The 13,782-nt window shown below is 44.1% G+C and overlaps 1 protein-coding gene across 2 annotated transcripts in view; it reads left to right on the forward strand.

Moving 5' to 3' along the window:
* Positions 1 to 8,505, forward strand: part of zgc:66447 (SLAIN motif-containing protein-like) — a 28,314-nt gene extending 19,809 nt beyond the window's left edge. The window contains exons 5-9 of one of the 2 annotated variants that reach the window (XM_061899742.1): positions 3,309 to 3,449; positions 3,527 to 3,856; positions 3,951 to 4,094; positions 6,723 to 7,017; positions 7,642 to 8,505. In XM_061899742.1, coding sequence (XP_061755726.1) covers positions 3,309 to 3,449; positions 3,527 to 3,856; positions 3,951 to 4,094; positions 6,723 to 7,017; positions 7,642 to 7,696 — 965 coding nt within the window. In that variant the 3' untranslated portion in view covers positions 7,697 to 8,505. The remainder of the gene's footprint in view (positions 1 to 3,308; positions 3,450 to 3,526; positions 3,857 to 3,950; positions 4,095 to 6,722; positions 7,018 to 7,641) is intronic. The other variant, XM_061899743.1, reaches the window with a different exon arrangement.
* The last annotated feature ends 5,277 nt before the right edge of the window (positions 8,506 to 13,782 follow it).

Here is a 13,782-nt window from a genome sequence, read left to right on the forward strand (position 1 = left end):
AGTGGCTCCAAGACAGCAGCGAGAGTCCCGTCCACAGGAAACCATCTCAAGCGGATCAGCAGCGTAGAGATGTCCCCAACTGATACAGGCGAGCGGTCCATCCTGGGTCTCGACTCTGGACAGTCAGTACTTCACAAGGGAGGGGGGGACATAGGAGAAAGAAAAGAAGCGGCAGATCAACTGGTCTAAAAAGAAGGTCTATTTAAAGGCTAGAGTATACAGATGAGTTTTAAGATGAGACTTAAATGCTTCTAGTACAGATGTCTTAAAACTGGCAGGTTAAACAATGTAAAAAAAAAATGGATGTAGATTGGATGGTTTTAAAACAGTAATTGTGATCCCTCTATTGCCTTATCGTCCAGCCCTAGATTTAGGTCACTTGTGGTGTGTGTGCACTAATGTGTTGTTTGGGGATCTGAGTAGTCCACCTGAAGCCTTTTTGCATGTACTACTGGGTTTGCTTTACACCACATATACTTTAAATTGCTGCTTATTTTCAATGTCATGTTCCAGCAACTGGTGGTATTCTACACTTTGTGTAGTATAAAAAGCTTTGAAAAAAAATGCTATTTCACCGGCGGTTTAAAGGCCAAACGCGGTCTGGGAATGACAATACCGTCCCCAGAGTTCAGTTCCAAACTTTAGACAAACAATTTTGCAGCAAATTCCTAAAAACACTACATTGCTCCTGTTGTGTAAAGCTACTTGGACCACTGTAAACCCATTTGACAATCTTTGCATTGACATTTTATTCAAATTTGTGATTTACATAACTGAGGTGTCCCCTTAGGCACCCCAATAAGTCATCTCTTTTTTGGTCAGTTACTTTTTGTAATGTGATTAAGTAACTAACTAAGGTGTTGCTGGAGCTTGTTTTTTTTCAAATGCAGTCAGTAGTCAACTTCTTTATTCTAGTAGTGTTACTTGATGTTCCATTTTAGGTTCTCTCTTTTTCATCATTTAAGCTATTTGGTGGCCTGCGAGTTCTGTTCAAAAAACCCGGGGAAGATTTACATTTTTTCACCAGATTCTTAAAAACACTATATTGCTGTCATAGGCATTGACAGCATTTTTTGCAGAAAGTCTTTAAATTCAGCACAGCGCTCTCATTACTAAATAGACCTAAATCAAATGTCTACTGTTGAAGATGCTGGATCTCCGTAATATACAAAATAAAACTAATAGTGAAGAGAGAGAAGTATGCCCCTTACCCTGGCCCTATGCTTTCTGGAAATATGGCCCCCAAAACAATTTAGTTGAATATTCTTTCTTGAATGATTACGGGGTCTATTGAAAATAATCTTAGTTATATTTTGGAAAATGCTAGTAATTTTCTAAGTATATGTGATGTGTTCACGCTGGTATTTTAAATACATTAAATCAATGCTAACCTGTGAAATGTACATAACTGTCTGATTTAAGATTTGCTGTTAAATTTGCTTGCCTGATAGTCCTGACATTGTCAACGACCAGCTTTGTTTCTGTCGTTGTCAAACTCAATACGAAACAGTTTTTGCATGACTTTGGAAATGCTCAACTCGGGGTGTGGTGACCTAATCCAATCCCAGCCGTTGTATACGGTTCATTGTGCTGGTTTGACCTTTCTTACCCCTTTTTTTTTTTTAACACATCCGGCTTTTTGAATACATGATCCAAAATACAGTGCCTGTCAAAAGTTGGGCACCTTTTTTTCATTCTATTGAATGAAAAGTTGCGTCTAAACATAGTACATGTGACTGACTGTCATTACTAATAGGTCTGCTTGGTGAAAACCAGACTAAGGTCTCCTGGTTTGATTTAGAGCTCTTTATTGTTTTCTTAAAAGTCAATAACTTTGAATAATACAACCTCGTCAATCAACACTTGCTGTGAGCAGAGCAATCTGACAAATCCTGAATCCACCTAATCTTGATGTGATCACTGCATTACCAACACAACATTTACTATTGTCCTGTTCCTCCTGCATGAAAAGGCCCCATCTTCCAGGATATGAATGGCTCATTTCCTGCCCATGCCACTTTTTCTTGGTTTCATATATTTTATAACATGTGGCTTGATAATTTTGGTTTGAATTATTGTCCATCCATCCATCCATCCATCATCTTCCGCTTATCCGAGGTCGGGTCGCGGGGGCAACAGCCTAAGCAGGGAAGCCCAGACTTCCCTCTCCCCAGCCACTTCGTCTAGCTCTTCCCGGGGGATCCCGAGGCGTTCCCAGGCCAGCCGGGAGACATAGTCTTCCCAACGTGTCCTGGGTCTTCCCCGTGGCCTCCTACCGGTTGGACGTGCCCTAAACACCTCCCTAGGGAGGCGTTCGGGTGGCATCCTGACCAGATGCCCGAACCACCTCATCAGGCTCCTCTCCATGTGGAGGAGCAGCGGCTTTACTTTGAGTTCCTCCCGGATGGCAGAGCTTCTCACCCTATCTCTAAGGGAGAGACCCGCCACACGGCGGAGGAAACTCATTTTGGCCGCTTGTACCCGTGATCTTATCCTTTCGGTCATGACCCAAAGCTCATGACCATAGGTGAGGATGGGAACGTAGATCGACCGGTAATTTGAGAGCTTTGCCTTCCGGCTCAGCTCCTTCTTCACCACAACGGATCGGTACAACGTCCGCATTACTGAAGACGCCGCACCGATCCGCCTGTCGATCTCACGATCCACTCTTCCCTCACTCGTGAACAAGACTCCTAGGTACTTGAACTCCTCCACTTGGGGCAGGGTCTCCTCCCCAACCCGGAGATGGCATTCCACCCTTTTCCGGGCGAGAACCATGGACTCGGACTTGGAGGTGCTGATTCTCATTCCGGTCGCTTCACACTCTGCTGCGAACCGATCCAGTGAGAGCTAAAGATCCCGGTCAGATGAAGCCATCAGGACCACATCATCTGCAAAAAGCAGAGACCTAATCCTGCGGTCACCAAACCGGAACCCCTCAACGCCTTGACTGCGCCTAGAAATTCTTGGTTATTGTCTTGGTTAAAATTACAGTAGAATCTCCAAGTATTAATTCACTGACACATTGTCTTAGTGCATTTTATGATGAAAATGTGTCAAATGTGAAATGGAGATTGTAATACAGTCTGCTGCTCTGCAGGTGTTTATCAGTGTATTGATTATCTTCCCCAGCCACAACACACACATGGTGTACGACCAAGTGTGCACCCCAAATGTAACTGTAGAAGAGTGATCACATTAGACATGCAAACGGGTGTGAACTGTAAAGCTTGTGGAAACACTGAAGTGACTTCAAAAATATGGGTAGCACTAACATGCTTTTTGTAAACCATCATCCCACTCGACAGGTGTTTCAGGTGGGCCTTCAGCTTTGAGCTCTCAGTCCTCTGTAGACAGTGAACTCAGTACTTCGGACGACTCTATCTCCATGGGTTATAAACTGCAGGATCTTACTGATGTCCAGATCATGGCTCGCCTACAAGAAGAGAGTAAGTTGGGAGATGTTAACAATAGGCATTTGTGTATGAGCTTTTTTAAATCCGATATTGCCTATTCATAATGTCAGGCCTGAGGCAGGATTACGCTTCCAGCTCAGCGTCTGCATCACGCCGTAGCTCCACAACGTCCTTGCAATCCCTTCGCCGAGGCGGCACCTACAGCGACCAAGAATTCGACAACTACAGCCTGGAAGATGAAGAAGAAGAATTCAGCCCCATTCCCCAGCAACGTCGCCGCTTCACTCCCTCGCCCTTGGGGTCACCTCGATGCCTGTCGCCCTCCACCTCCAACCATGGTCAGGAGCATAGCAGCAGACTCGGGGCTCCTCGCACAAGAACACCTAGACGCTCTCTACAGGGGCCTAGTGCAGAACTCCTCAAATTTGCCAAAAGCGAGGGTAGGCAAGAATCTTTTATGTAATTGTACACTTGTTCCTGTCACGCTCAATTCACATCCGGTTTGCTAAATGTGTTGTCTACATGTGGTTCCAGAAGAGTTGAGGCACAGCATGCCTAATCTGGCTCCCCGCACCAGCCTACGATCCCTGGAAGCAGTCAGAAACAGCCGCAGCATGGAGGCTAACCTCCAGAGCTCTGGCAACCGCATGTCCCACCTGACCCCCTCCCCCACCTCAGGTAACCCCACCCTCTCCGCCTGAACCCTCTCCTCTCATAGAATGACATCTGCCTGGTATACCTGAGCAATGTTGCTTCCATGACACCACCCCACTACCTCTTATAATTCTGTTCCGATTGTCTGAGTTAGTGTTAGACATTTGCATGTGTCTGTACTTTTAAGACCCTTCTTAAAACCCGTTTTTATTTACTGGCTTTTAACCCAGCATGAGACTTACAACTGTTTAAACTGTTTTTAACTTTTTAACTGCCTTTTATCCAACAAATTGCTCTTAAGATAAGTTGTTAACCGTATTTCCTTGAATTGCCACAGGGAATATAGTAGGCGCCTGCCTTGAATTACTGCCGGGTCAAACTCGCTTCGCAAAATAATTAGCGCGTGCTTAGTATCACCGCCTGGTCAAACTCGTGACTTCACGAGTGACACTTCCCCTGTCATCATTTTCAAAATGGAGGCGGCTGATTTCAATACCGGTAATTTGAAATCGCATAAAGGGAAGAAGATTAAGAGCTATTCAGTAGGATTTAAGGTCCAAGCTTACATCACACTCAAATTTTACTGCATGCCTTTGGTAAGTGCCGGAGTGAGAAGAGGTTTGAAAATAATTAGCGCATGCCTTTGGTAAGCTCAGGAGCTAAAAGAGGTTTTAAATTAATTAGCGCTCCGGTGGCAATTCAAGGAAATACGGTGTGCTCTTTATATATATATATATATATATATATATATATATATATATATATATATATATATATATATTTTGTTATTTAAAAAAAATTGTGAGTTTTAAATATGTATTTTAGTATGTCCTTTGCCTGTACTTTTCTGCTTTTTTTTGTGTTTACTTGCTTGTGGTGTCCAGCCCTCTTTTTTACAACTGTGGTTGTTTTTAAAGGGCTTTATTAATAAATATGGTATTTTATAAAAGCCTTATGCAACTATATTTATTAATGGCACCTATTTTTGGTAAGCAAGAAGGATCTTGTGGTCTCAGAGCTGCAAAAGCTGTTTGGAGGACTTAAAGGGGAACATTATCACTATTTCTGAAGGGTTAAAACCAATAAAAATCAGTTCACAGTGGCTTATTTTATTTTTCAAAAGTTTTCTCTAAATTTTACCCATCACGCCATATCCCGAAAAACGGTTTCAACGTGCCTGATTTACACCATCGATATATCCACCCGTCTATTGTCCTGTGACGTCACTGCGTGAAGCCACCGGAAACAAACATGGCGGATAGCACAGAAAGGTATAACATAGTAGCTCTGATTCAGACTCAGATTTCAGCGGCGCAAGCGATTGAACAGATTACGCATGTATTGAAACGGATGGAGTGTGGAGGCAGATAGCGAAAACTAAATTGAAGAAGAAACTGAATCTATTGAGCCATATCGCTTTGAACCGTATACAAGCGAAACTGACACGACAGACAGCGGCACGGGAGGAAGCGCGGACGAATTTGGCGATCGCCTTCTAACCAACGATTGGTATGTGTTTGTTTGGCATTAAATGTGGGTGGAGGGAAAGCTCAAATATAGCTACAGATGAGGCATAATGATGCAATATGTACATACAGGTGGCCTAAATAGCATGTTAGTATTGATTAGCTTGCAGTCATGCCGTGACCAAATATGTCTGATTAGCACACGCCACATAAGTCAATAACTTCAACAAAACTCACCTTTGTGCATTCATGCACGTTGGAAATGCATCTGCTTAGAGTGTCGCAGGATATCCACACATTCTTGCCATCTCTGTCGTAGCATAGCTGTCGTCGGTAAAGTGTGCGGAACAAACGAGGGACTTTCGCATCTTTTGGCCGCTGTGGCTACTTGAATCCGTCTCTGTTCGTGTTGTTACACCCTCCGACAACACACCGACGAGGCATGATGTCTCCAAGGTACGGGAAAACGGTCGAAAAAACTGATTTGATTTGGTGCGTGTAATGAAATTGAGAAAATGGTGGATCCGCTTCACCTTGTGACGTCATCGCTCCGACAGGCTATCACTAGAAAGGCGTTTAAATCGCCAAATTCACCCTTTTAGAGTTTGGAAATCGGTTGAAAAAACATATGGTCTTTTTATCTGCAACATCAAGGTATATATTGACGCTTACATAGGTCTGGTGATAATGTTCCCCTTTTAAGTGTGTGTGCACCAGTCAGCTTAAATGGCATTCTTCCCTTCCAGACACTATTAGGTCCACATTACAAAACAAAAAAGTATTCAATAGTAGAGCTACTGTACATAAAATGCTGTCCTTACAAAATGTCAGGAAGTTCCAAATGCAACAGTAATAGTAAATGTAGTGTGAAGCTGCACCTAATAATTCCTAATGCCATGAAGTTCTTTACCAACAATGGTAATGTGTGTTCATTAAAACTCAGAATTATATATATTTGTTTTATAAAGTTGTGTTTCTTTGTATTTTTGAAACGTGTTGGTTTGTGCAGATGTTTCTAATGATGTCGCCATTGTCTGTTGCGCAACACTTCTGACATTTTGCTCTCCTTCCTTCCTTTTCCCCGTTTTCTCTCTTGTGCCAGACAGTGTTTGTTTGTAACCTTTTGAGTTTCTTCGAGTGTCATCAAAACAGCTCTGACTAGCGCCATCTTTGTTGTTTACCAAAGGTATGGTCAATAGTCGCCTGCGTGGCAACGGCCAGTCTCCTCTCTCTATTCGGGCTCCAGTGAAAGCTGTTACTCCCGTGGGTTCCATGGCATCTCGTCAGCCTTCCAGAGGCCTGCCTGTTATTCAAACGCCTACTGGAACTGGGGCCCGCAGGGTCCAGGTTACTGGCGCTGTTAACGGCGGCGCCTACATGCCAGGGAGAACCTCCACTGGGACAGGGCGAGCCACGATGGGCCGAGGACAGTCTACGCCAACAGCATCCACCAGAAGTAAACTATCACAGCCTGCCAGAAGGTGAGTGCTATAATAATATGGATATTTACTTACATTCCTAGTGACTATTAACTGTCATTCTGTATTTCTTACTCAGAGAAACTCCCTGTATTGGTCAGTGCAATAGGGTTATGAATCTTTGGGCATGATTCGATTCGATTGTTGGGGTGGAAATGATTCAATTCATAATCGATGATTGGTTCAAAAGCAATACTTTTTTAATAACATTGGGTGACAGTTCTATGGTTTACTACATTGCGTCATGAAATAAAGAGCTCTGATAAATTTCTATTTTATTTAAAAGAATACTGTTTTTGTTTAATAAAGTTCTACTCAAACATTTAATAAAGTCAAATACAAATAAGGCAAGAAGAAAAGTACCCCACACTTTCCTTTTTCTAAAGTAAATCTGTACAGCAGATATATGGGGATCTAAAACAACAATATGATTTTGGGGCGGGCTAACAAAAAAATGTATTTTTTAAAATATTTTTTATTTTTTCAAACCGCTATTAATTCCAAACCTTTTTTTTTGACACCCCTACAGTTCATCACAGTAACACCGTTGCACTATTGAGTTCTCATAAAGAATAGTTTGCTAGTCTTGTGAACAAAGGCAATAAAGAGCTTATGTTTTATTAACAGGTCTTTGGGTATGGCTAGAATCTCAGATGAATCCTGGAAAGATGGCTGCTACTGAGTCTGAGGAATTTCACTGCTGCAATCCTTGCTTAACCTCTTCTTAGTGACATTTTACAGTGTAAAGTACAAAGAAAAGTGAGAACTGGATTTAGTAGAGACTCATCTCTTTAGCTTGCATGAAGCATTGTGAGCAACATCCAGTATAGATGTTTTGATGAACAAGAAGGCACACTTAAAAAAAAAAAAAAAAGAAAAAAAAAAGGATATTGTGGACAATCTCAAAAGTTTCCAGAAGATTTCTTTGGCTAAATTTTACTTATTTTTCTATAGTAATTGTGAGACACTGCTGGAATATTAGTTGTAATTACTTTGTGAAGTTATTAATATGAAGGCAATTTAAAAGAACATTTTGGTTTTGTTCCTTTCTGTGTAAAATTCTACTAAATGTAGGTGCTGCATGCGTGTCTTTTTTTTATGTTCCCTTTTCATTGACAGTTCTTGTCATGTGTCGCACATTATTGTGTGATCGTTTTGGAATGAGTAAAATTGTCCATTATCCGAATTTTGTTTACACGGCAATTACACCGCAGCATTGCACCACACTGCCCTGGTTAATATTTAAAATATATATGTATATGGATTGTGCCAAGGTGCATCTGAGACGCAACACTCTTTCCCAAATGATCCTAGTCCAATGATGCATTTTTTATTGCACAGGCATTGGCATTGTCTTTGTGTTTTGGTATCTACTGAAATAAAGTATGTTTATGCAATACGTGGCTCCTGCCTCAGACACTGTTCACTCTCAAGTAGAGTACATCTGAAAAGAAATATAATGGGGAAAAATAAAGCTCAATCTAAAACTGACGGTCTGTGCATGTTTGTCTTTTTTTTGCATCTCACGCTAATACAACGTGAGATGTATCTGCGCTGCTGATCCGCCTCCGCTTGGGATGGTTTCCTGTTGGCTCCACTATGGACGGGACTCTCGCTACTGTGTTAAATCCACTTTGGACTGGACTCTCACGGTTGTGTTGGATCCACTATGGATTGAACTTTAACAGTATCCTATTAGACCCGCTCGACATCCATTGCTTTCGGTCCCCTGGGGGGGGGGGGGGGGGGGGGGGGGGGGTTGCCGCATATGCGGTCCTCTCCAAGGTTTCTCATAGTCATCATTGTCACTGTCACCGACGTCCCACTGGGGCGAGTTTTCCTTGCCCTTATGTGGGCTCTACCAAGGGTGTCCTTGTGGTTTATGCAGCCCTTTGAGACATTGGTGATTTAGGGCTATATAAATAAACATTGATTGATTGATAAGTTCCACTCTGGGGCTTCACGGTGGAAGAGGGGTTAGTACGTCTGCCTCACAATACCCCTTTGGGGTCACGGGGGGCGCTGGTGCCTATCCCAGCTACAATCGGGCGGAAGGCGGGGTACACCCTGGACAAGTCGCTCTTCATCGCAGGGCCAACACAGATTGACAGACAGTAGGGTTGCGAATCTTTGGGTGTCCCAGGATTTGATTCAATATCAATTCTTGGGGTCACGATTAGATAATATATCGATTTTTTTTCTATTCCATTCTCAATTCAAAAACGATATTTTTCCAATTCAAAACGATTCTGTATTCATTCAATACATAGATTTCAGCAGGATCTACCCCAGTCTACTGACATGCTAGCAGAGTAATAGATTTTTGTAAAAAGCTTTTATAAATGTAAAGGACAATGTTTTAACAACTGATTGCAATAATGTAAATTTGTTTTAACTTAAACAAACCAAAAATATGACTTATTTTATCTTTGTGAAAACATTGGACACAGTGTGTTGTCCAGCTTATGAGATGCCATGCAAGTGTAAGCCACTGTGACACTATTGTTCTTTTTTATTTTTATAAATGTCTAATGATAATGTCAGTGAGGGATTTTTAATCACTGCTATGCTGAAATTATAACTAATATTGATACTGTTGTTGATAATATTCATTTTTGTTTCACTACTTTTGCTTTGTTCTGTGTCGTGTTTGTGTCTTCTCTCAATTGCTCTGTTTATTGCAGTTCTGAGTGTTGCTGGGTCAGGTTTGGTTTTGGAATTGGATTGCATTGTTATGTTATGCGGCTGCTAGACTTTTGACAAGAACAAGAAAGTTTCATCACATTACGCCTGTACTGTATATACCTATATATACATACATATATACCTATACTGTATATACCTTTATATACATATATACATACATATATACCTATACTGGCTCACCTCCACTGGCTTCCTGTGCACTTAAGATGTGACTTTAAGCATTCTTTCCTCCTCTCCAAGGTTCTCATAGTCATCATTGTCACCGACGTCCCACTGGGTGAGTTTTCCTTGCCCTTATGTGGGCCTACCGAGGATGTGGTAGTGGTTTGTGCAGCCCTTTGAGACACTAGTGATTTAGGGCTATATAAGTAAACATTGATTGATTGATATTGCTGTGTATTGTTTTGTTGGATTTTTTTTTTTTTTTTTAAATTGATTAAAAAAAAAAAAAGAGAATCGATTCTGATTCGCACAACATATTCGATTCGTATTCGAATCGATTTTTCCCCACACCCCTAACAGACAACATTCACACACTAGGGCCAATGTAGTGTTGCCAATCAACCTATCCCCAGGTGCATTGTTTTTTTTCTACCGCACCTTAAATTGGAGTTCTTAATATCGTTATATGCAAATATGACAATAAAGTCCATTGTGGGATTCACGGTGGCAGCGGGGTTAGTGCGTCTGCCTCACAATACGAAGGTCCTTAGTAGTCAGGGTTCAATCCCGGGCCCGGGATCATTCTGTGTGGAGTTTGCATGTTCTCCCCGTGACTGCGTGGATTCCCTCCGGGTACTCCGGCTTCCTCCCACTTCCAAAGACATGCACCTGGGGATAGGTTGATTGGCAACACTAAATTGGCCCTAGTGTGTGAATGTTGTCTGTCTATCTGTGTTGGCCCTGCGATGAGGTGGCGACTTGTCCAGGGTGTACGCCGCCTTCCGCCCGATTGTAGCTGAGATAGGTACCAGCGACCCTAAGGGAATAAGCGGTAGGAAATGGATGGATGGATTGGTGATTTAGGGATATATAAATAAACATTGAGTGATAATAAGTTCCACTCTGGGGCTTCACGGGGGAAGAGGGGTTAGTACGTCTGCCTCACAATACGAAGGTCCTGCGTAGTCAGGGTTCAATCCTGTGTGGAGTTTGCATGTGAAGTGAATTATATTTATATAGCGCTTTTCTCTAGTGACTCAAAGCGCTTTACATAGTGAAACCCAATATCTAAGTTACATTTAAACCAGTGTGGGTGGCACTGGGAGCAGGTGGGTAAAGTGTCTTGTCCAAGGACACAACGGCAGTGACTAGGATGGCGGAAGCGGGAATCGAACCTGCAACCCTCAAGTTGCTGGCACGGCCACTCTACCAACCGAGCAACCCACCGGATACTCCGGCTTCCTCCCACCTCCAAAGACATGCACTTGGGGATAGGTTGATTGGCAACACGATCTGAGTTGGCCCTGTGATGAGGTGGCGACTTGTCCAGGGTGTACTCCGCCTTCCGCCCGATTGTAGCCGAGATAGGCACCAGCGACCCTAAGGGAATAAGCGGTAGGAAATGGATGGATGGATTGGTGATTTAGGGATATATAAATAAACATTGATTGATAAGTTCCACCCTGGGGCTTCACGGGGGAAGAGGGGTTAGTACGTCTGCCTCACAATACGAGGGTCCTGCGTAGTCAGGGTTCAATCCTGTGTGGAGTTTGCATGTGAAGTGAATTATATTTATATAGCGCTTTTCTCTAGTGACTCAAAGCGCTTTACATAGTGAAACCCAATATCTAAGTTACATTTAAACCAGTGTGGGTGGCACTGGGAGCAGGTGGGTCAAGTGTCTTGCCCAAGGACACAACGGCAGTGACTAGGATGGCGGAAGCGGGAATCGAACCTGCAACCCTCAAGTTGCTGGCACGGCCACTCTACCAACCAAGCAACTCACCGGATACTCCGGCTTCCTCCCACCTCCAAAGACATGCACTTGGGGATAGGTTGATTGGCAACACGATCTGAGTTGGCCCTGTGATGAGGTGGTGACTTGTCCAGGGTGTACTCCGCCTTCCGCCCAATTGTAGCTGAGATAGGCACCAGCGACCCTAAGGGAATAAGCGGTAGGAAATGGATGGATGGATTGGTGATTTAGGGCTATATAAATAAACATTGATTGATAATAAGTTCCACACGGGGGAAGAGGGGTTAGTACGTCTGCCTCACAATACGAAGGTCCTGAGTAGTCAGGGTTCAATCCCGGGCTCGGGATCTTTCTGTGTGGAGTTTGCATGTTCTCCCCGTGACTGCGTGGGTTCCCTCCGGATACTCCGGTTTCCTCCCACCTCCAAAGACATGCACTTGGGGATAGGTTGATTGGCAACACGATCTGAGTTGGCCCTGTGATGAGGGGGCGACTTGTCCAGGGTGTACTCCGCCTTCCGCCCGATCGTAGCTGAGATAGGCACCAGCGACCCTAAGGGAATAAGCGGTAGGAAATGGATGGATGGATTGGTGATTTAGGGCTATATAAATAAACATTGATTGATAATAAGTTCCACACGGGTGAAGAGGGGTTAGTACGTCTGCCTCACAATACGAAGGTCCTGAGTAGTCAGGGTTCAATCCCGGGCTCGGGATCTTTCTGTATGGAGTTTGCATGTTCTCCCCGTGAATGCGTGGGTTCCCTCCGGATACTCCGGTTTCCTCCCACCTCCAAAGACATGCACCTGGGGATAGGTTGATTGGCAACACGATCTGTGTTGGCCCTGTGATGAGGTGGCGACTTGTCCAGGGAGTATCCCGCCTTCCGCCCGATTGTAGCTGAGATACGCACCGGCGACTCTAAGGGAATAAGCGGTAGGAAATGGATGGATGGATTGGTGATTTAGGGCTATATAAATAAACATTGATTGATAAGTTCCACACGGGGTCAGAGGGGTTAGTACGTCTGCCTCACAATACAAAGGTCCTGAGTAGTCAGGGTTCAATCCCAGGCTCGGGATCTTTCTGTATGGAGTTTGCATGTTCTCCCCGTGAATGCGTGGATTCCCTCCGGATACTCCGGCTTCCTCCCACTTCCAAAGACATGCACCTGGGGATAGGTTGATTGGCAACACTAAATTGACCCTAGTGTGTGAATGTTGTCTATCTGTGTTGGCCCTGCGATGAGGTGGTGACTTGTCCAGGGTGTACTCCGCCTTCCGCCCGATTGTAGCTGAGATACGCACCGGCGACTCTAAGGGAATAAGCGGTAGGAAATGGATGGATGGATTGGTGATTTAGGGCTATATAAATAAACATTGATTGATAATAAGTTCCAGACGGGGAAAGAGGGGTTAGTGCGTCTGCCTCACAATACGAAGGTCCTGAGTAGTCAGGGTTCAATCCCGGGCTCGGGATCTTTCTGTGTGGAGTTTGCATGTTCTCCCCGTGACTGCGTGGGTTCCCTCCGGATACTCCGGCTTCCTCCCACCTCCAAAGACATGCACTTGGGGATAGGTTGATTGGCAACACTAAATTGACCCTAGTGTGTGAATGTTGTCTATCTGTGTTGGCCCTGCGATGAGGTGGTGACTTGTCCAGGGTGTACTCCGCCTTCCGCCCGATTGTAGCTGAGATACGCACCGGCGACTCTAAGGGAATAAGCGGTAGGAAATGGATGGATGGATTGGTGATTAAGGGCTATATAAATATTGATTGATAATAAGTTCCACACGGGGTCAGAGGGGTTAGTACGTCTGCCTCACAATACGAAGGTCCTGAGTAGTCAAGGTTCAATCCTGGGCTCGGGTTCTTTCTGTGGAGTTGGCATGTCCTTTCCCGTGACTGCGTGGGCTCCCTCCGGGTACTCCGGCCTCCTCCCACTTCCAAAGACATGCACCTGGGGATAGGTTGATTGGCAACACTATCTGTGTTGGCCCTGCAATGAGGTGGTGACTTGTCCAGGGTGTACCCCGCCTTCCGCCCGATTGTAGCTGAGATAGGCGCCAGCGACCCCAAAAAGGGAATAAGCGGTAGTAAATGGATGGGATGGATGATAAATTCCACTCTGGGGCTTCACGGGGG

The sequence above is a fragment of the Nerophis ophidion genome, linkage group LG05 (genome assembly GCF_033978795.1).
Source record: "Nerophis ophidion isolate RoL-2023_Sa linkage group LG05, RoL_Noph_v1.0, whole genome shotgun sequence".
Lineage (NCBI taxonomy): Eukaryota > Metazoa > Chordata > Actinopteri > Syngnathiformes > Syngnathidae > Nerophis > Nerophis ophidion.